This window comes from Rhopalosiphum padi, chromosome 4, assembly GCF_020882245.1.
Source record: "Rhopalosiphum padi isolate XX-2018 chromosome 4, ASM2088224v1, whole genome shotgun sequence".
Lineage (NCBI taxonomy): Eukaryota > Metazoa > Arthropoda > Insecta > Hemiptera > Aphididae > Rhopalosiphum > Rhopalosiphum padi.
The window spans coordinates 39,541,202-39,567,172 of NC_083600.1; the positions used below are offsets into that span (position 1 = coordinate 39,541,202).

The window sequence follows — 25,971 nt, forward strand, 5'->3', positions numbered from 1 at the left end:
AGTGCTGTGAATCGTTGATTCAGGCGAAACAAAATTAACGCATTATTTGCAACGATTTTAATCCCCTAGTATAGATCTATCAATCTCCATTTATTCTGGATAAATGCACGGTTGTTGATTTTATTATTCCTATTCTTCACACGCCATTACTCTCAGTGATTTAAAACGATATAATTTAGATATATAATATTATTGTATACCTACGTCGCCGTTGACAAATATTCGTTAGTATAGACTTTTTATGTTCAAACCATCATCTAACTATCTAAGCAGATTAGATCTGCTGCTGCTGCAGGAAATAAATTATAGAATTTCATCCTGCAAGATAATATTTTGAATTATATAAGTACAGTCCTCAACTGGATGACGACATTACTAAATAAATTAAATTGATAATTTTATATAGCCAAAAAGTAAATATTATACTACTATTATGTATTATTGACAGTTGAATAATTTCACAAAGTTCGAGCCGTGTCCACGTGGGGAAATATATATTTAGTAGTTCGGCGGTGGTAGGTAAATTAATGATAACTATAACACATATTATTAGCCATTTATTATAATGTATAATAATGTTACACTGTTCTGAAAAAAAACGCCATTTCGGCACGTCAATTACGCAACGAACTGCGCGAAAATACTTGCTTTTTTTTTCTATTTCATTGTCAAGTGGTAAAGTGGCTTTTGTGCACCTCAAATTAATGTTTCCCGTTTTATTATAAAAAAAAGATTATGTTGTCCACCGAATTCTCGAAACATTCATTGCATGTAATATATATATACGCGTAGAGAAAAAAGAGATAATGTCGTAATTATATTGTTTACAGGATGACGGATCGACCGGCCGGAGAAGTATATACGCGTGAGACAGATTCGTCGTCGGGATGATTGACGAAACGGTCGTGACGGCGAACGGGCGCGCAGAAGAAACGGCCGGAAATCGGCGGCGGTAGAAGAAAAAAACCCTAACCGGCGGCGTCGAGTTCGACGGGGATCGCCGAGCATATACAGTTTCGCAGAGCGAGAGAGAGAGAGTGAGAGGGAGTGAACAAATACACATTATCTACCGTCTCTCGTCGGGATCTGTGCGGAAAAACTAAAGAGCCCGAAAAACGGTCGGCTGCTGATACGGCCGAAATGGCCAACGGCAGTGGTGGCGGCGGCGGCGGCGGGTTCGAAGCGCTGCAAAACGTCGCCCCGAACGTGTTTCCGCCCATATACATACCGGCCGGACACGGTTCGAACGGCACGAACGCCGTGAACTTCAGCGAGGCCATCGAACGGGAATACGTGGAGGACTACGTGTTTCAGTCGGCTTTCTCGTTCGTCTATCTGCTCATATTCACGCTGGGCGTGTTCGGCAACGTGCTCGTCGTGTACGTCGTGTGGGCCAACAAGCACATGCGCACCGTCACCAACATATTCATCGTCAATCTGGCCGTGTCCGACATCATGCTCTGTGGGCTGGCCGTGCCGTTTACGCCGCTCTACACGTTCACCGGTGAGTAAACGCGAACGGACGTCGACGTTTTATTTATTTATTTTTTTTTTAAATTAAGAGTAGGCCTAATCTATACCTACATATTTTTCGACTCGACGAATTATTAGGACGTATATAGGCCGTACCGTTTCGCATTATCGCCGGCGTGTACTCGTATACTTACTTGGCTTCGTTTTCCGGGGCTAAGCGCGACGTGTTTATATGTCACGGGCTAATCCAGCAATCGGCTAATGTCGATTTTGGCGGCTAGCGCGAGACCAGTATAGTTAAGACCGGTTAAGAATTTAAGACTATAACCGTGGATTTTGGCTACATATTTTTTAATACGAGATTGTTTTTAATCGACTTCACGATGAAGTGAAAACACGTCAGTTCGTGGCTTATGTTGAATACGTGTTGTATATTCCAATTGCCAAGACTAGAACAATAATTAATATATAATTAGATCTTGGGCAAAGCGATTATAACGGCACAAAAATGGTATATTTATTTTTTTTTTTTATCGCCGCTGTCGCTACTTAGCGAAGCAGTAAAAAATTCTTCAATCTTAAAATTTCAAAGTGGTTTTTTGGTAGATAATCAGGTCTATAATTGGTAAAATCCTAGTTTAGACAATCTCGGTTATAGAAAGTAAACAATTCATGAATTTTCAAAATTATTGGAAAAACTAAAAACAAATAACCGGAAAAACTGGGTATTTAGTTTTAATTCAAAAATTAATGTATTTAGATACTTAAAGTTTTAACAAAATATTTATACTATCATTTACTATAGATTATCATAGCTTCAAAATATTATGGCTCTTTTTGTGATATGTATAGACATTTTAAATATTTTCATGGACTTTTTGATTTAATTTCTTTATTTATGTATGATAAAATTATTGTTTATGATAGGTAATGGTAGCTATATTTATAAAGTAGTTCACTGTAATGGCGGTGTAAAACTTGAATTTAACGATAAAATATTGTGTACGAAATACGATTTTAAACGAAATGGTTTGTTAGGCTATATTGCTTAGTATATTTTATTATATATATTTAGTTTGCCAATACTAATTTTCCTATTAATAATGCAAACAGTAGTTTGAATTCGTTTTTGCTAAAAAACATTACATTTAATATTACTTAAAATTAATCCGTATTTTTTGATAACACCGTTGAGTACATAGCATATAATAAACGTATACGCAAACGGTTCAAATCTCCAAAAATAATATTTTTGAATTACAATAAAATAATAAAAATCATTAATTTTTGTTTAAACAATTTTAATTTCAAATATTTAAAAAAAAAAAGAATGTTATTTAATATGCATGTAAATTGTATATAAATATAGTGGTTTAAAAATACTTTAATTGCTTTATTAATATTTAAACAATTTTAATCGTAGAAATTCAAAATAGTTTACTTTTCTTTAATTTGTCATTGTATTTACAATAAGTATGTTTAAAATAATACAATTTAAATCTTTACTATGACTAAACATTTTTTTTTTTTTTATTTATTAATTTTTGTATACAAAAATAATTATAAATTATAATTTTATAAGGCGATTGAAAATATTAAAAATATACAATCACTTATATTTATAAGCGTTTACGGTTTATATTTTGATAAAATTCAATAAAATTTTGAATATTTGAAAATTATTTTGCAGTTAAAAGTTCATAGTATCCAATTGTAATAGCTATGCTTGAAAAATTAACACAAAGCTATTCAAAAGTTGTTCTTACAGAAACCTATTAATAATAATAATAATAATAATAATTATTATTATTATTATATTGTTTGCATCGTTTGAGATAATATTATGGTGTAGTCATAATACGCCGTAGTCATTATTCTTTACGAAAATTATAATATTCATTGTCACTTTTAAAACAATTTATACGCGTATTTATTTTACAAAATGATCTCTCGACAATATAATAATAAGCTTGTATGGATTATTGTTAAATACGAGAGTTAAACGGAGCTTAATAAGTACTCTAACATTATTATAACGAGTCAAATCATTAAACTTTGTTTTTTTTTTTTAATGATGATATGGATATTATACGAGTTCGATGTTTAAAAATAAACAATCCTTGTTGAATATTTGTTTTGTAAATTGTTATGAATTATTACATATTTTATATCATTAAATTTGTTCTGTGACACATCAAATATTTATTTCGTTTATAGTATAGAACAATCCATCGAAATCTATAATCAATTAAGCTCATTATAGTAGTTGATTATCATAATATTACAAAACTTGTTTAATAATTTAAAATATGAAAGTTGTAATTCAAATAGTTAGGTAATGGAAAAAATTCCTCATGATTAATCTATAACAGATAGGAATGAAACAATAAATTACATTTTAAAATTGTAATTAATATGTGTAATATGTTTATTGTTTATAATAAAATCTATTAAATTATATTAAATTGTACGCTAAATAAACAAAATATAATACTATAAAAAATTGGCATACTATTTCTTAGGAATAAACGAGATCTGTTTATTTAAAAGTGTTTTTGTAATAAAAAAAATAAATGATAAATAAAATGTAAAATTCGTAATAATACCTAATTAAATATACAAAAATATTTAACACGGAAAAATTAGAAAAAATAATAATGTAACATTATTCAAAAACAAAATAATATTATAATTTATTGAAAAATATGCAAGGATTTTTTCTACTGAGATTCCTCATTAGCCTGATTATAGTACTAAATTCAGCATTCATGGTACTAAATTTACGAGAGTAATGAGGAACACTAATTTGAGTCGAATGTGATGGACCATAAACATTTAATCCCGAAAGTAATAACTGAGGAGAATGACGGTGATCCTTAAGTTTCTGTAGAAATTGAAAGTTAATCGGAATCCTGCGATCAAAGAGTCCTCCTTAGATCTAAAACAGGGGTCTTCAACCCGCGGCCCGTCTTGTCTTTATTTGTGGCCCACGATCACATTTTTAAGTATAAATAAATTTAATCGTAAATGTTATAATAGTAAAAACTAAATTTTTGTATAAAATACAATGTTTTTAGTATGGAGCGGCCCGCGAAACTTTTAGAAAACATTATGTGGCCCGCAACATAAAAAGGTTGAAGAGTGAAGACCCCTGATCTAAACGATTAGAGACAGAAATACAATCATGATTTTATTATTCTACATTGAGGATACATTTATTTAAACCGAAAAACGTACGTATCATTATTTCTATTTGACCAAATCGTCAGCAGTACATGGCCATTGGTCAGTGATAGACGGAATCCACAATGCTTGTCAATACAAATAGAATTTACCTTAGATTGGATACAATATAAAACGAAAACATTTCGAAAGAAAATAACTTTTATTTTGTTTATAAAAGTTCTATAATACAGAATACCTATAATATATATTACTATAATCTTGTGGATAAAGTAGGAAATCTTACATTGGACAGCACGCCTAATTGTATAGGGATCAAAGTATAGGAAAAGTCTATAATGACTGGACATTTTATACGAGTACAATGATCAAATATTAGTGGTCAAAGTAGGGACAATTTTGAAATTAAAAAAATAAGATTAAACACAGTAGTATTTGGTTTCAATAAATGAAATAAATTTAATACAATTTTTGGTATTAATAAGTAATATTATTTTTTATACGAACTACTATTTTGACTATTTAAATGCGCAATGAATTTAAAATATTATATTATTTATAATTCAATAATGACTAATAGCCTGTTTTATTAGTTCTTAAACAAATCAATACTATGGCAATTTGAGTTACAAAGTTGTCAAGCACTTTTATAACTACACTAATGCGTGTAACTTTTACATAAAGTCTTACGTGTACAGAAATTATATTATCCCTTTTCCACAATAATTGGTTAATTTCTACGGTGTTTTTATTAATATAATAATGTCATTTTTTATTTAATAACTATTTTATAGTTAAATTAAATTACATTGTCCACATGATTTTGACAGTCAATTTTCCCTCGAAATGTACTTATACTGTTTCCGAGAATTGTAGAAAATATTTTAGTTTTGAAACTATCATTTCACATTGCCAAAATTGGTCGAACATTGTGATTAGTATCCAAGCATTGTTTACAATTCCTACAAAACCCATAACATGTATAATATTTACATTATATATGTTATATATTGTACATAACAATAATATAATAACTTATACGATGAAACAGTTTTAATTCTGAAAAAACATGTCATATTTTTGTCTGTACTTTTGTTATGGTTAAAAACAGCTATATTTTATTTTAATCACAACCGAATAAGACCGGCTGATAAATCATTTTGGTACAAGAATTTGTTGCGTAAGCATTAAAAAAAAAAAAAATACTCTTTTTATGAGTAGATTTAAATATCACTATGGACAGTATCGGTATTATACCTACAGGGGATATCAATTATAATATTAATTATACAAGTTTCTGTGAAACAGATGTTAATGCTTGTGTCACCGTACAATAATACGAGTAGTTAGCCTATGTAGATAAAAAGGAAATACAAGCTATTTATTGCTATTTTGCGAAACGTGTTTCAATGTTCAAAAGGGTCCAGTTTAATTTACCGTTTCGAATTTTGCTGCGTCAATCCTATAATAATAGGGTAATTAATTTTCGTGGATATATTGTTGTGTGTATTTGGACAATCTACAAAGGTTAGGTTATAGTTTCGTATATAAATTGTGTATTCTACTTGTGCACGTGTGTGTCTGCCTGTAAAATGTACATGTAGGCACACAAAGGGACAGACATTAGGAAGTGCTAGAATTAGGTGTTATTAATTCTCTGCTGTGAATTGTGCGGGTAGATTCGTTACATCGCATAATAGTTTCCATAAAATTAATTTCCACATAAATAGGTGAAGTAAAATAAAATACTCGTCATTGAATCACAATAACAATGAACTCGAGTGTTATAATGAAACAACACTAACACGTTTTAAAAATTTTACTTTAATTTATTTTACCAATATCGATAATATCTAAATAGTCTATGTATTTGTGTAGATAATAAATAAATTTCCTAAATTACACTCAGTTACAATAATGTCGGACATTTAAAACTACAATTTTGCCTATGAAAAAAAATTATAAAAATAAATCTATTTTTATTGGTTATGTCTTACTAATAGCATTTTTGATTTAGAGCGATGCAATAAATCTATGGGTATTACAATGACGACTATTATTTTATTTATCTTGTTTATTTTTTTTCAGTCTATTATCATGTTTTGAAGCAATAAAAATGCTTCGACTTTAAAGACAGTTTCTGGTTGGTGCAATGGGGGTCCATAATCTCAAAATAAGAAATATTTGTGCAATACCAATTTTTGGCAAAATCGTTTTTGCTGTAGTTTAAAACTTAATAACCGTAGATACTTGAGATTTTCAGTTTAATTATTTAAATCTACACCATCATTACAGTGACTTACTCGGCGAAGAGATTAACTCGAATCCTAATTATATACAAATATACAATTTAGAGACTTTCCCCGTTAGGTTAATAAAAACATTATTGTTCTTTCGCTGACCCGTACTAAACTGCCACGTATACAATCATTAAACAATTAATCTATATCCCATGTACAATTAGCTCATTATTTTTTTTTTTTATTGAAAAAAAAAGATTTATCAATTTTTTTTTTTTTTTTGCCGACTTGATGGATATGTTGGTGTTGGATTATATTGGCAGGTGTTGCAGTGGGTTTGTACGTGCGGGAGACAGCAGTGACTTTTCTATATAATCTCATACCTAATAGTCATCAATCGAGTGTCTTCTTGCTTTTCCTTCGGGCAGGAGAGTGTCATTCAAGTGAATGATGATAGCAAGTGCACTTCTGCCATTCCCATTGAATGATTTTCAAATCCCGTGTATCGACGACGGTGACGAAAGGATTTCATATTTTTTTTTTTTTATATTGATATTTCAGTAAGTCGTATGCTTTGAAACGACATTGATTATTTCTTGTACAGTTACATTTCTATTCAAATCATGAAATGTCAACGTGGATTTTCAAAATATTTTTTAGGTATAAAATATTTGCAATTCAAAATAAACAAACAAAATAAAATAAAATAGTAATTATTTGTGTTTTGACATTTATTAAACTAAATTAAAATTAAACGTGTTATTTTACTAGTGTTTGGTGCAATAGCGTATGTCGATAAATTTGTCACTACCTTTATTGATCATAATTTGCATTCATCATTATCAAGTAGGTACTCGTAGAATATTTCGATTTCTACTGTATATTATATAGTTATTAGTTACTATATTGTACTTAACAAAAACAAGTATCCACGCCCGGAGTAGCCTTAACTTGTCCATATAGTTATAGATTATAATTTAAGTAAATAAATCAGGAATTCTTTTAGAATATTTTAAATTTATAATTATGTTGTTGTAACTTCTATAAAATGGCACTTACAACGGAAATTTAGTTATTACAGTGAAAAATCTTTATAACGAAACTCTTTACAACGAACAACTTTATAAACATGACATACTATTGGTTGGTTTGCTTTATAACCCATTAGTCAATTAATTCTCTATAACGTATAGTCACTCTCAATAACGAAACAATATTTTATGTTTGATAACACTATTTACCTGTTAAGTATTATAAATTATAAAAATAACAGGCAAAAATGCCAAAATTTCCAAGAACGATTACATTTTTTCATTATCTACTTTTAATATCGTAATAATACCATTATTATCGATATCAAATATATTCATTTTATTATCGACGTAATTTCTAACAACAATTTTGTTTTTTATAAACCCTCTCTATTACGAAAACTCTCTTTAAAGAAATCTCTTGGTCTCTTCAGATTTGTTATAAAGAGTTTTCACTGTATATATCAGCATACTTAATTATTATTTTATTTAGGGATTTTAGTTTAAAAAAATATAGACTGGAATTTGATAAACTGAAATAGGTACGAAAAATTCCGTTTATGAAAAGATATTTATGCTATTTTACAGTACAGTTAGAAACGATAGGAACGTCAACTTACTACGATTACCTATTTTTTACTTTTTTGTGTTTATTCGTCTTTTTAATAAACAATGATATCATATTAATAAAATCGATTTTAGCCTGTGATTGTATGTGTATGATATTATACCATATTATAATTGATTATAATACTGAGAATATATAACGCAAAAACTATTCTTGGAAATATACACGACCACACAGACCACGATCAAACAGCTCGTTATTTACAATGCATATAATAGCTATACAGACGTACTGTGTACCTTCATAACAATATATTAATATGTATATATTACACGATTACGCGCACTTAAAGCTTGTTAGTTTTGTTCGGTCAGTCAAAAAATGTTTACCAGGTGAATATTGTTTTAACCGATTGCAAATGGGAGGGAAAAAGGATGTCCGCAACCCTGTTTGTTGACCACTATATTTTTTTTCCTAGTCGTACATACCACGTGACCCTATGTATAACTCATACATATATATCTATTTTATATATTCATTTATACAATATAGGGTCAATTCAAATAAAACATTACGACTTAATTATCGATCGTCTCTTTAGACTCCTTCACAAAGTTAAATATTCACGGACAAGGGTCTCTAATAAATGTCTCTCATTTTAGGGATCGGGAAGATACCGAAATAATATAACAATATAATATATAATAACCATCGTCAAATAAAATGCGCAAATATAAATATAATTTTACTAAACTACTACAAGTGCTTTTTTGATTGTGAAACTAAGTACGATAAATTTATTATAGTTTTATGTATTCATGTATTATACTATTATACATAATATTATCGTCTAGCAACAATAGCGGGGTTTTATTTTTTTTTTTACATTTTTTGTTATATAAACAAACGTGACAATTTTCACAAAACATCCTATAAATATAAATATGGACATAAATATAGGTAATGATACTAATAATAACAGTTTTTAATAAAACTGCTAAAAATATAAAATCACTACAGATAAATGCACACTTGAAAACGATACTTCAACGATGCAAATTTTAGTAATTTCTCATCCATAACAAGTTTTTTTTTTATAATTAGATTTTAAAATTAAAATGTGTTTTCAATTTTGCTATTTGAACACCATACCAACTATATTGGTATTATATGTGCAACCGTCCAAAAAACATGTTATTTTTTACGTTTAGAATCGAATTCGAAATAAAAACAAATTATGTATATCGATCACAGTACTTTACGTGTATGTTATATTATGTATATTATATTGGCATCTAGATGTGGCGCAATGGTTTACCCTAAGTTGGGTTCTGCTCACTGCCGTTGCACGTGATACGTCCTTAATACATCACATTCTCCCTCACGACCTCTTCGTATACGTAGGTAGATTATAATATAATTTTTTTTTTTTATTTACTGAGAATTTTCGAACGTGATTCAATTAAAAAATATATATGATATATAGTACCTTTTACTACAATAGATAGAACTACTGGATTGGTTCAGCTGCCACTCTTCCAAAATTCGATTGTTGTTTTGAAATCGAGAAAGACGGTAACGCGTGCAAATATTATATATATAGGTACCGTAGCCATAGTATAAAGTGTTATACACTCGCGAGTACGCGCACGCGAATTCCCCATAATAATGTATAATACAATCATGGGTACCTATCATAGAAGATAAAATTATATCTGAATTGCTTCATTTTTTATATTGTTATAATATTATACCAGAAGAGTGTACGCATACTCGAATCGCAGTTGAGCGGTAAACTTTTAGCCGTGTGATCGGCGGAATTGCGTTCACGTGCATATAATCGCCCCTTATCCTCTGATCCATAATATTAAAAAACTTTTGTTTGGAAGTTTATAATGAGGTATCAGCGTTTAACAATTTCCATACATTTTTATGATATGTTGGGCAGAGAACGATGACTTGTCTAATCTCGACGCTGTAACAACTGCAACCACACGTCATACGGAATGCGCTCATCGAGTGCAGGTCGACCATAAATAACTTTGTGAAATTCATGAAACTACTTTTATATAATTATATACAGCGCCTCTACACATATTATATTAAGAATGATGATTTGCAAATTATTCTCATCCCTCTTTGGCCCTTTAATTACGCTTTAAATATTTAATTTATGATTTTTAGAATTTTGAAGTAAACTTTAGTTTTAAGAACTCTATTTTTAGGATTTGTATAACATTTAAGAAGTGTGCTTTAACGATACGACCGACTTTTTAAAGTTGTTAAGTAGATAATTAATATATAAAGTATTGTTCTCATTTAAAAATAAAGAAGCTTGTCTCTTCATGGGACACTTCTCAAATAGTATACAAATCCAAGACGTATATGTATTAAAACTCGGTCTTAAAATATTAACTAATACTACGATTATACTATAGTACAAGAATAGCATATTTTATTTAATTAACTATCAGATTAAAGTGAAAAAAAATTAAATTTAATATTAATATCAAACAAAGCAATTAAAAATATATACATATATTTGCCTGCATTGTCATGCGTCTATAGAATTTTAAAATCATGTACTCGTATGTAAACAGTATTAACACTTATCAATAACTTCACAAGAGCGTATAACTATAGTATTTTTATTAGTATTATTATTAATAATCTACTTTGAAATATATCGTTAGGCTAATTTAATTGAAATATAAGGTTTATTTAAACGTTTCTTCAGATAAGCCAGCGTTTTATTTAGACTGCAGCAGTGCAGTTTATATATTATGACATTATGTAGTTAAAATTAACTTGGATATAATAGCAGTCCACGAATAAGCATGTTGAATATATTTAAAAATTATAAAAACAAATTAAAACGTTAAACGAGTGGTGTGTATTTGTTAGTGAATTTGCACTGACTGTCTAAAAATGCTTAAACTTTTATAATTTGCTGTATTCTTGAAATTATTATGAATTGCTTTCTCTTCCATGCAAAATGCAATCAATTTTAAAATTGTTTTTTTTTTTTTTACATTCTTACGTTTATAACCACCTAAACTAAATCTATGGCTGCTGACTTTCCAATTAGGGTTAACAAATGTATTATTCTGTAAGTACTTAATACTCATCATACACGTAATTTTATGTAGTTCTTTCAATTTGTATAAAACATTAAAACAATAAAAAACTAGTTGCAGTTTACATGGAAAAAAATCTTCCCGTACGTAAACACAACATTCGTCAAGGTGTAGGTATGTATACAGTGTAATATTATTTTAATCTAACGACGTTCAACGCATATGTTTCGTTAAAGAATAATAGTAAACGTGTGGTTTTGATATGAACTACCGATCTACCTACGTAACGTATAATATAATATATAAATATACTTTATTATAATGTTAGAATAATACAAATCTAGACGAAATATTATATTATAATAATATGTATATGGCGTTGAACGTTTAAATTTATATACATATAATATATATATATATATTATACTGTATGGTGTATAATATTATTATACTCGACTGGCGTAGTAAATGTCCGCTGGTAGCTGTCGCGTGCACTCGTAGGAGTTGAAAGTAAAATAAAAAAAAAAAAATCAATCTCGCATGCACGGAACGTGTATCATAATAATATATTATTCTATATAATACCGTCATATTATAATATTACCAAATATGCGAGTATAACAGAAAATTTCGCGTTTATAGTATAACTGCACATATACACATAATATCATATGTTTCACGCATATATGCGTGTGCAACCGTGCAGGTCAGACGATAATTTTACCTTATCTGTAAATGACAAGGCATCGTGATGTATTATGTGTATACGTCTGTAGTAGGTAGTGTATTAGTGAATTTTTTTATTTTTATTATTATTATTATTATTATTATTATTACTACTATTGTTGATCAAAATATAAGTTTAGTTTCATAAACCTTTTTGTTTTTTTTAATTTTAATTTTTACTATATTTTGTTTATTTATTTTTATTTACACAATAGAATTATTTAGTTATGTTAGAATATATTAAAATATTTTGAAAATGGTTTATGAAAGGTGTTTTAGATATTTTAAATTTACCAAGCTTTTTCGTATACCATCGAGATTATGTTTTTGTTTAACTGTTCGGATAACTTCTCTGTACAGGCTTCGTTATCTGTTGATACCTGTTTATGGTTCTTCTTTTGTGATTAGACAACTTAGTATTATTGTGGTGCACTAACTGCATTTGCATTAATTTTATGCGACTATTAGTTTATCAATATATTTCATAATAGAAAATATTTGATTATGAATTTTTATGTGGATACCATAAAATACAATTTTGTCTCTGAAAACATTAATAATATATAATAATATATAAATTATAATTATTAAAGATTATGAATTTGTAAGGATAATGGTTTTATTTTTTGTTTGTACTAATTTTTAACTTCATAAATACACATATATTGTATATTATCTGTATGGATATAATCGGCATAATAAAAAAAATTTATAAAGTTTATTTTCAACAAATCAACCTTAGTTGATAATATTACTCAAAATCTTTTACAAGGCATTGCCATAAATATTTTATATTTATAATACCTATACCCATTTTGAATCTCCTGTCACATTCTTAGAAGTTTCCTAATATCATGGAAAGTATGTTCGTTATGTCGTTCATGTATATACATTTATACATAACATGTATGAACAGACGACCTGTTAAAACATGTCGTCCAATTTATATACAAAATGAATATCTAGTACCCACTGTTAAAAATTATAACCACTACAACTTAACAAAAGGCCGTTCGCCACATTTCTAAAATTAACTTTTACAATTAACAAGTAGCTAAATGGAAAATATCCAATTCATACATATGTACGAGTACCTACTACAAAATATACTCTCTGTAGACTAAACATATTTATGTATTATTTAATTTGTTAAAATTAGAACATATTTGTAAGTATACATAATATAATATGTTATATTTACTTAATACGAGCAGTCTACAGTAGACACGGGCTTATACAATGTGCAACACGCATAATAAGTATAATAGCTGTCGTTTCGGACCACAAAATAAAATAGGTTAAATCCACGTATCATATTTCATTTCTGTCTGATTAATTTATATTAACATTTATTATTATATTTGATTCGTGATAGACGAATACCGATTTCTCGGTCACACACCATAATGGTAATACAGGTTTCATGATGTAAAATATAATAAACGCGTGTATTATATTTTTTCTTGTATTTTTTTTTTTATTTATACATATACCAGCTGTATAATTAACCGATTTACCGTTCGACTTAAGAACTACGTTGTACAACTTGTTTATAAATAAGTTTCTGTCTACATGCAATATATTATTATATATATGTATAATAGTATACACTTATAATATAACGCTTACACCTTAACTTACGAAAATCTTTCCGGTCCCGTACTCTATGAACTCTTCGGTGTTATCCTCTAATACGGGTATTATTCTGATCAAACGAATCTTCATTGTTAGCTCGCCGTGTTAAGCATGTAAACTTCGCAAGCGTTTCCGTAGGTTTAAGAGAAATTCTATTTAATCCGTATTATTCTAAATAATATATTATAAGTACCTAATATGCTGTAATCGTATATAATATGGGAAATTTATCAATGAAAAATTATCGTAATAGATATCACGTAAGGATTTTCAAAAATTATTACCTATGCACTTGATGTACTAAGTAATCCAATTGAAAATTTTTGTTATTATGCATTATTCAAAATGTAAATACCGGTCTATAAAGATATCTAAAATTTAAATTTGCGTTATCAACACTAAATTATTTATTCATACTAAAACTATGCCATCCCAGAGTTTTTAAATGTAGAATTTGAAATAGGTTTATCTTGATTTAAAACATGTATCGTGTGTATTCCACGAATATATGTACTTCAAAATAATCATGTCTTGACATATGAGACAATTATATTAGTTTTTTTTTTATAATTTTGACATTTATGATTTCATTTGAATAATTTAATAACGCAATATTTTTACTTATAAAATAAAAATGATTATTTCATGTGAGAAATAAATACTAAAACTATTATCTTAAGAGCAGATAGGATATTTGTGGAAAAAGAATTAGTATTAGTAGTATAAAATTAGTAAGATAATAATTGTTAATGGATTTAAACTACCTATTATATATAAAATAAGTTTAAAACTCAATAGTGAAAAATTAATTTTAACCTTGCCTAAGATATTTCACAATCAACAATAACATAGATTTTTTAGTGGAAAAACACATGATTTTTTTTTGTGAAATTATATTTATGATCACTTTTTAGACAAACAATAATAATATATCAATAAAAGTATTTATTTTTTACGGAAAATAATAAACGGGAAAACGGTTGTTTACGAATTATGATTCGGAAAAATGGACAGACGAATTTCAGTTATTTGTTTTTATATACGAGTGAGAAAATAAAAATATTTTTTATTATTATTGAAATGTATATATTTAAGATAATAATATATCATAATATTATTAAGTCAGAAAAATGGACTGCAACAAATGGAGTAGCTAAATTGCCTATTCAAACTGCCGTGTAATCATGGTTTTATTAGTGAAATTCATTATACTAATGAATTATTATTATGATTATAATTATTAAAAGTCAATTTAGATTTATTAGTATAAGTTGTTTAAAAATATTACCCTAAAAAAAAAGAATACACGCTTTTAAATTTGTGATCTGTACTACATAATATAATAATTATATCATAATACATGTGAATATAATATAGTATAGACGTACCACTTTAAATGTTTATTGCATAGTGATGTGTGATGATGATATATTAGTAATGTACATTAACACATGACCTAAAATCAAGTTTTCTTGCGTTGTATACCTGGTTGATTTTTGAGTTTCCATGACATTTAATCAAAAAAATTAAAATAAAAATAAAATAATAATAATAGTATAAAATATAATTTTTTTTTTTACTGACACGTAGCGGTAGGTATGTACTAATTTTATTCTTGATGTTGCACGTCCTCTTTGAAAAAAAAAACAACAAAATTTCGTCCTTTTGGACGTGAAGAGAAAGCCCAATTAAAAGTTTAAATTAATTTTTTTTTGGACCCTCTTCTGACAGTATACTCTAACCCGTCAACACCTTTGCGGTGGTTTTATTTCGAAGTTAACAAAGTTCACTCAGCTACAGTTTAAGTTATAAATACAATTTAAGCCCTATTTAATTGATAATATTTAAATAAAATATATTTTTTTTTAATTATCACGATAAAATCTTATAATATTCATATATTTAATGTTTTTAAATCTTTGGAATGTTTATTTATTTATTTCAACATGGTTTATACTGGTATCTGAAGCTAAAAAATTGAATATTGTATTAGTATAATATCCTTATAATAACTGTTCTGTTTTAAACCAGTGCCTTTAATTGATAGATTTATAATCTACACACTAAATTTAACTTTTATAAATATACGATTATGGAATTTCTTTTCATAAATAATTTGATATTCTGTACTTTGGGCAGCGGTTCGTATTAAAAATAAAATAAATAAAAACTAATGATGATCGAATAGAGTTTTAAATATTAAAGGATTTTAATACAAAAATATAAATTTCAAAGAACTGAAAATTATACGCGTTTAAATCGCACGTGTATTTTAACATTTAAATTTCGTTCCGTATTATGTCTTATTTGTGTATGATAATAAATGTTCCACTGTATTCATTAACAATATTGGCAATATTGCATACCATTCTTATATTTTCATAATACCTTTATAGTGTACCTATTATTTAACAAAATATATACTTATGATTATTTTAATATATCAATTTATTTATGTTTTCATTATTGAAATGATAGTATTAATAATATAGCTTGTATATTTAAAGCTAAAATACATTTGAACGTGCACATTACTGATCAGTTAAACTGATTATACTATCGTAAAACCGTTTCAACTACTAAAACTTGAATATAAGTATAATGAAACTAAATCATTTATAAATCAAAACGTATTTTATAATTTAAATAGAAATTATTAAAATTTTTTTTTTTTTTTTTTTAATTAAAATAAAAAAATGTACAATTTGTAATATGATATAAGAAGAAATAAGAAAATACAATAGAAAAATATGATAATGGAGAATGTTAATATATTGGCATGGTATGCGGAGGGTAGCAGTCCAATGATATAATATAGTCACTAACTTAAACGCTAATAATATAGTATACCTGTATTTATACAATATATCAATAAATATTATAGTATAATGTTTTAAATAAGAAGATGTAACGGAAAAATTTATAAAATATTACGGAAAACGGAATAAAAATTCAGAAAATTCGTTAAAAATTTCAATGAACCTAAACTAAATCATTTAATGAAATATGACTGTTTTTTAAAACCATTTTAATGGGTATTTTCATTTTTTAAAACTCACCGTAGAAAAAATGCTTGCATAATTTATTTATTCCCAAAACGCGTCAATCTCAGTAGTAATATGAACTTGAAAAGGACGAGTTATTATTCTTTTTACCTTTTTTTTTTTACTCTTTAAATTGATTTAAATAATTATTTTCCCAAACATTTTAATTTTAAAACATACTTTCTGCCTTTAATATTTCACAGTTGTATATAGTTATAGTACTGTAACATACTTTTGTATGTAATAGTTTGATATTTTTTAACTGCACGTTAAATTAAATTTGTCAACGGAAAAAAAACAATATAATATTAAAATATTATATTTCAGTATGTATGAATTTTTTTCAGTGTATAAGGATTTTATTGTAATGATTATTTAAGTTTTATTATCAGTATTTTAATAACAGTACTTAAATTGTACTTCTTAATCGAAAGCATATAAATATTCAAGTACATAGTAAAATAAATTGCTTTATTCAAAATGTTTTGTAATTAAAATGCATTTGTTTATTTCTGTAATGTTTTCCTGCATCAATATTTAGCACATATTAGTACCTCTGGTTCTGAAATTATTCTTATCGTATTTGAACGAGGTCTAAAGATAATATGTGAGGTTTAGAAAAAATGTTGCTATAAACAGATAGAGATATATTTTATATTCGAGCAAACACTCTTGGATTATTTGCTAAATATTAGAACTGGACAATATTTTAAAAGAAAAATGTTCGATATTAAGGGGGCCTTGGGAAACATTTTAAGCCCTGAACTCGATTGCATGTTGTCTATAACTATAAATAATATCACATTCACTGGTTATAGTAATATTTTGTATTTCAACTAATTCATGAACTAAGAACATTTGTAGGTTTTTAGAACCATAAAGTAGTTATATATAGGGTTTTTGTTTTACGGTATCCTTTTGCACTCTTCCTTTATTTTTTTCCGTACAATAATGAAATCGTGTGTTACACACTATAAATGTAACGCAGTACTTGTTTTCTAGTTTTTATAAAAATCCTTGTATTCTATATACCAAAATGTTATCTTAGGTTAGATTTAATATCAAAAATGAAACAATTATTGGAAAATCGTAATCTCTGCAACATCGGAGATTATGTTTCTGTATAACTGTAATTATTCTCTCATTACAAATAACGTTGACCGGATCTAAAAGGCAACACGCACCATAATTATAGCAAAAAAAAAAAATAGACTCCCGTGATATTTTATCATTACATGAATAGAGGTTGTGCAAATACTAAACACAAAAAATAACCCAACACCCTTCCGGTTTCTCTGATGTCAGTGGACACCCGTCCTGAATTTATTGCAAAAGTATGTAGTAAATATTATACTTTATTTTCATTATGTATTCAAATAGCTATGATAGTTTCACATGTAAAGCAGGAAGTTAGTAGGGATATGTATAATAACAATAGTTGGCAGGCAGTGTGTGTGAGGAAAATTACAGACATTATAATATGTATATTGCTTGAATAGCAGTTGCCAGATTGAACCGGTAGAAATAAATAGATAAGCGAGGGAAGTAGATATTTTGGATTTTACGATTGTTTTGAATGAGTAATTAAAATTTGAATTGAATATGAACATTTTAATTATCAAGATTTAAATATTTTGTTACAAACAATATGACTATCTCAACATAAGTGATAAACATAAAAATGTATAATACAAATATCTAATAATTTGAATAAATTTTTGTACATGAAGAATAGAAAAATAAAACAACAGATTTTTAATCTTACGGTTCAAGTTCTATTTTTAGAAGTACGAAATCGAAAATATACCATTAACGATTGTTTAAAATAATAATTATTATGTTATGATAGCAGTATAGTTAAAAAAAAAAGAAATAAAAATATGTTATACTTATAATATGGTTGGAATAATAATAGTAATACCGGTCAGTAAATTATTTATAAATATCATTAAAAATGTACCGTAAAATTATTTTACTTTGTTTTGTTTATTATTTATAGCATAATAAAATATGTAGATACAAGATTAACATAAAATGAAAAACTATTATGATTATAGTAGTGCTTCCAAATTATGATTTTATGAATTTAGTCGTGCGTTTTAAACGTCAAAAATATTATGATCGGTGTCTATTATTAATGTAATGCCATTTATTTCAACAAATCCATTGTTTTAATATTTTTCTCCGTTTATTTATATTTAATATATTTTTTTTCTAATATATTAGTTCTTTTAAAGTATTTTTTTTCGTATCAAATTATTTAAAACTATTCAACAATATGCATTCATGTTTATGTAGTATTTAATAAACTAATTTAATTTAGTTGTTAAAGTTTTAATATTAAAACTATAGTTTTTATTAAAAATCGCTATGTGTTATGTCACTGTGATATTTTAATTGTTACCCAGTTTGATTAGGAATTTTTCTCACTTGTTTGGTTTCGGTTTACTTACAATAAAATAATATAATGCTTTTTTAATTCATAAATTCTTAGTGTTCCATATTCAAAATAATATATGGTGTAATGTTAATAAATATAATATTACTATGCGTTTTAGTACTGGTACAGACAATATATCATCTATCTCAACAAAAAAAGTTTCTATAAAATTTAAGTTAATGATCTATCAACAATTATTAAAATATATTATAATGTCATACGATAATCAAAATTGAACCAATCGAACAAAATAATAACAATGACAATAACCATCTTAAATTGTTTATTATAATTTTTTGCCAATTATAAATCTATATTTGAAATCAGCAATACTTAGATTATCATTATAGTATTATATAAATGTGTAGAGAGAAAATTAGGAACATATTGGTTTAACAAAATGTTTACAGTTTAAAATATTTTTTGTTCTATAAAATTGTCTTTTTGTTAATTATAAAATTAATGATATCGGCGAGGATGTATATTAAGAAGAATTGCAATTATCATCATCTTAGTCATATAGAATAGTGTGTTTATTTTGGCTTTTAAATATCTTTTATCATTGTATGCAGATAATGCAATTGTATTCAATTTGACTGTAGAAATGTAATTTTAAATCTTTTGAGACAATCGTATACACTTTGTTATCTTTAATTTCGTTATTAAGTACCAAAACATTTTTTTCGTACTTTTTAGAACTCATTTTCTCGAGGTAACATTTTACAAATGTTTTTTTCTTTTCATTAAATGTATCATATTATACAATATTAAAACATATATTTTAAAATATATTATACTAACTCCTAATAAATGTTCATCTTTAAAAATCAGTACCTTTTCTATTTTATAATCAGATGTATTTAAAATACCTATATTTTATTTCTTGCATTTATGTACATCATCTGTTTTAATATGTACGATAAAAAAAATATCTACTCGTTTCAAATAATTCCATTTTTTCCTATATTTTTTTTTTAATAAATCATATTATATTAATAATTTTGAGAATACTGAAACAACAATTTCAGCATGAATACTTATGTTTATTTAGTTTTTTACACACTTATATTCGTACAAAATAAAAGTATCTTTAACAATAAGTGTTTATATTTTCATATTGTTTATTCTTATCATAAACATAAAATTAATTTATAAGTTTAACATTATAAATTGGCCTAAAATTTACTGAATAAATTATTAATTAGTTTAAAGAAATCTACAGATAGTGAAGCAGAATTTTCCAAGAAAAAAGTTAGTGTTGAAAATGAAGACAAGTAATAGAAGATTTAATATGTATGTATTTAATACATATAATAACGTGACTACGATTATGCAATACAGTAATATTATAATAATATTAATAATTATAATGTTAAGCATAAACATTAAGCGTAATATCAAACTGTTGTAATTTCCCACAGCATCTACTGTAAAAAATTGTCAAATGATTCGTATTTGCCTATTGGTGAAAATATTTCGCTATAATATCTATCAGTTATCTAAAAACTATTTTTAATGACAACCCTCTTGTTTTAAATATGTATAAATTACGGGGAGTTCAAAAACTTCAACGCTATTTCATTTGAAGGTAAGTCGTCTAATACCAAAGTTTCATTTTTATTTAATAATATAATTTTGTCATTCGTAATAGGAATGTCTACAAATATTCGCATAGTGTCCAATTACTGTCTCTACGAATACTAATAATGACTCCATATAATTGGCAATAAATGATTAAACACTGTATTCGGTCAAGTGGTTTAATGTATTAATGTCGCAAAATACCACGTTCTACTGTTATAGTCGTCGATTAATACTTAATTGTTGATTTGATTTTCATGTTCATTAATCTGAAAGATTTAAAATACATAATAAAATAATACAGCATGATATACAAAATATACAACATTTTATTGTCTTTTTTGTTTATATTTAATGTACAAACATTTATATGCAGTTATCATAACTACAATAATGTATAACCATATATTATTATATTATAGGTTTTATTTTCTCTAAGATATCTTTACATAAAAATTTATCCTTTATTCAATTTTTTTTTCTTTTTTATTTACTTTTTTTTATTTATACTCTCTGATCTTTGAAACGATTTAAATTTTTTTTGTAAATATATAATTTTTTCCTATTTTTATATTGTTTTTACCTGCTTTGATTGCATTGAATAAAATGCTTTTACAATCATTCTTTTTATTTTTCACTCTACTCTTTACTTTTTATGTCCTAAATTCACACTTTGTCACACGCTTTGCATTTTTTTAACACTTGTTTTATTTTAATGAACAAGTATTATTTTATTTTTAGTATTTTACTATGGATAAATACAGCTGTCACTTTTGATCTTAACTCATCAATCGTAACTTTAGAACTTAATGTTCTACTCATAAAACATTTTTCGGGTGAGTAATTTAACTCTACCACTGGTCTATTATTACAGTTTGATTTAAACAACTCAACATTTATACTAATATCACTTTTTAAGAATATTTTTAATTATACAAACTGCTTATTTAACGAATCATTATTTTTTCGATAATTTGACGATATTGTTTAAATTGTGTACCTAGTTATATTCTTTGAAAATTGACTACACTCCTGCGTGTCAAAGGATGTGATATTATTTCTAGTATATTTTAAATACTAAATTATGTGTTAATAGAATTCTGACGAAGTCTTGTTGCTTAGTACTGTCACTTTCTACATGTTTAGAAAAAAAGTCTACCAATATTTAAAACCAGTTATTAAATAATAATATAGTTATATGACAATGTCTATTTTGATTAAATGCTTAATCTAGAATTTTGTTTATTATCAATATTTTTAAATTGTCTATAGACAAAAATGTGTTTCATAATTTATCAGCTACTATCTCACTATTAATAAACATAAGAAGTGTTTCAATGTGTCTGCTATAATTTCATATATTATGATACTTTAAAATGTCCTTTGCGATGATAACCTCCAAACTTCTTGCTTATCAAAATGTTGTTATCATATATTCTTGTTTAAATATGCATTATATGCCAGTCGTTTTAATTGGTATGTGTTCATAACTTTTATATTTTATTTTATTTTGTTAAATTTTTAAGGTAACTCTATGATGGACAATATTAGAAATTAGTAATTACAGATAGTATTATTATATTAAAATATTCAAGGCTGTAACTCTAAAACATTTTTAGTTTTATTATTTAGAAATAAAATATGTTCATTGTTAAAATAATTTGTGGTGATGTTTACAAACATCTTCTATTACAACTAGTATAACTTTTTGTAAAAAGTAATCGTATTTTATAAAAATGTATCACTGTGACGTAATACTATGCATTATCATCACACAGAGAGACATTTGATTTTACGATGAGTACGTTTACAAGAGTTTATAACATTTGATCACGGAAAATAAGACGTTGTCTCGCGAAAACGGTACAACAGTGTCCTATAATTCAATATATTGTACATTATTTATTATTGTAATCAGATTTTCTGTCGATGCACTGTCGTATCGTATTATTATAAGAAGCGTTACCGTGAGTGGTAGTATCAATGTGTCATGTATGTGGCGTAGCTTCGTCACACAATATATATCTGTATTATCCCTATATACAGACGAATGAAACTGTGTAAGCAGTCTTCATCACGTTGATACGATAAAAGATACTGAAATGATTTATTATACTTTTTTTTTTTTGTAAGAGTTTTACTGTATTTTTCACTTGGTCGTGAAAACCCCACCAGCAGGTTTGTATAAAGTACGTTTTATACACGAATGTCAAGTACCATTCGATGTAATATTATTTTGGTTCAGCGCTAGTAGTAATAACGATTTGTTTTATTCTCTGCGTTATTCTTTTGACGAGAAACATTTGTACAATTTTTGACCAGATTCATTTCGTGTGGTAATATTATATAACAATAATATCGTATGTTTGTCATGCCGTGCACGATGCATCGCTTAAATACATTATTGCGATAGAGCGATTGCGGAATATTTATCGATGATTTATCGAAGCAAAAATTTATCTAGGATAAACTTTTTGTGATTGAATATAATATATATTTCGTCGAAATCGTAGCCGTACCAGCTGCAGGTCGGTGACAGTGATCGAACTGCGAGGACAAACCTCATACCAGTGGAAAACGATTGCAAGTTGTTTTTTTTTTGCATGAAAAACGTGTAGTTGTATAGAAACTCAGGTTTTAAAAATTTGTTTTATTTTTGTCTCATCTACATTTTAAACAATATATGTTTCAAACGGACAGACCACAGTCGAAAAACTATATAATGTATATAGAAACGATAACGCTCAAGAGAAATAAAACTGGCGATCTTTTTGATTTTTTCATTATCGTCTTACGCGTTCAAAGCTATTACGGTCTGACACTGCATTAAATAAATAAAAACACTTTGGTCAGCCGAAACATACAACTCCGTGTGATTTTGTATTGCCTTGAACTGTTTGAAGTAACGAGCTACTATTCGGATGGCGACAAAAATAATATCACTCCGACGAAAATGAAAAGTTTTTCCTACAGACAAATTATTTGCCAAACGTGTTCATGCAGCTGAGATTCGATTTAAAATAACAATACGATATAATTGAAAGCGTAATTTTCTTTGTTTTATTTGGCTTTTCTTTAATATTATTATTTTTTTTTTAATTCGTAACGGTTATAAACATTTGTATTGTTAGCAGAAGACATTTAATTTCTAATAATTCAACACATAATTTAGCATAAATTCTCCGATTTTCGTAATTGCCTTTGAACTTCAGGATGCAAGTCCAACCGACTTAAAGTTAAGCAGGGACGTTAAGAAAACAATTGAAATCCTCGTAATTACCTATAAAGAATCCATACAAATTAAAATTGAAGTCCTTATTACATTTTAACAAATTCAATTATGCCATAATGTTTATTTTTATATTTATATCTCATGAAATATAACCAATTACGCTATCGATAATCTTTCCACGAATAAAAAATATATCTTTACTTCCAATTCTTCAATAAATACACATAAATAGTTTAAGTTGTATTAATTTCCATTGTATTATAAGCTTTTTGCGTTAATAAAAGTCGTTAAACAAAAATAATGAATGTGTAACAATTATAATAACATGATGATCGTGTATAGTTAAGTAGTTTTGTTAAAGGTCTTAAAGGTTTGCAGCCATCAACAAAAATAACATATCGCTGCTCAGTACACGATAATAATTTAATTTTGAGAATAAAGCGCGCGGAAACATATAAAATGTGATAAACGTATTTCACTTCTCTCCGTCAAAATAATAATAATAATAAATACCGTGAAATAAATATCATGCATTTGTATTGTACGTGTGCGAAATAAAACAGAGACGATTTACTCAAAACCTTATGAGTTTTATTATTTTTCGCATCCTGTGACTTTTTAGTCAATTCCTCATTTTAATCGTCTGCTGTTGCTATATATTACTATCATCATATCGTGGCGACTAAATGAATTCTATTATTGTTACGATGGTCAGTGTGAAACACGGTGTATCTGGAACGCACCGTTATATTCGAAAAGATTAATTGGTTACCGCAGAATTTTGTGACTGTGGTGGATGGTGTGGCGGTGAAAAATATAAAATCTAAGTGAAAAATTTGCGATTTCTATACGATATTACTACACAGCGAATAAAGTAAAAATAGTGTACGCGTACAATCGTAATGACACATGGATGGATTTTTCGCAAAATATGCACTCCTCAGGTCATCGCCATCACTATTTTTCCACGTATTATATTATTTGAGAATTGAAAGATGCTGGTCGTGGTACTCTTGGACCAAAATCAAATATTAGAAGCATATGCGTGGGGGACATTGATCCGTACGTTGATAAGTTATAAATTTGTTTTTCGGGAGTCAAAATAATTTTCGGAATAACGAAAATCACGCGAATTAGATTCAAATTGTCTACACTAAAGAAATCGAATTGAAAATATATGGAATAAAATTAATACATAATTTAGATGAAATTAAAATTACAATGTGAAAATCTATTGAACTTAATGTTGTATATACATTATACATAAAATAGATTTGAAGTTTTTGAATAAAAATAATAACTCTCCTTGGAAATTGTATTAAAGAAATAAATTCGTTTTGGCCACGACGATAATATATTACACTTTCTTTTTCATCTGTGGGCGAATATCGTTCGTTGAAGTCGACATTGGTTATTTTGTGGCAATGCAATAATATTATAAACATATATATATATCATACCTATGTATTTTAAAATAATATGAGTAATGACAGTAATCAATATACTATTTAATGTATTATATAATATACGGTATACAATACGTTCTGTTCTATGTATGACGTATATACTCTATAAATCATTCTACATATATATATATTATATCGTGACTTTCAAGCGTATAGTAATGTTTATATTTTTTTTTTTGCGACGAAATCGTGAGGGGGCGATTAAAAGAAAAACGCTCCTACTTTTTGACATATTACCGCGAAATTTATTACACGACCCTTTTGTGTTTCACTAT

The 25,971-nt window shown here is 26.9% G+C and overlaps 1 protein-coding gene across 3 annotated transcripts in view; it reads left to right on the forward strand.

Moving 5' to 3' along the window:
* The window catches only part of LOC132929317 (neuropeptide Y receptor type 2-like), a 170,171-nt gene that overhangs the window by 52,581 nt on the left and 91,619 nt on the right, over window positions 1-25,971 (forward strand). For all 3 annotated transcript variants that reach the window (XR_009662091.1, XM_060994593.1, XM_060994590.1), the window contains one exon: window positions 831-1,504. Coding sequence is in view for 2 of the 3 variants with exons in the window: in XM_060994593.1 (XP_060850576.1) it covers window positions 1,141-1,504 (364 nt within the window). In the remaining variant the exon portion in view is untranslated. The remainder of the gene's footprint in view (window positions 1-830; window positions 1,505-25,971) is intronic.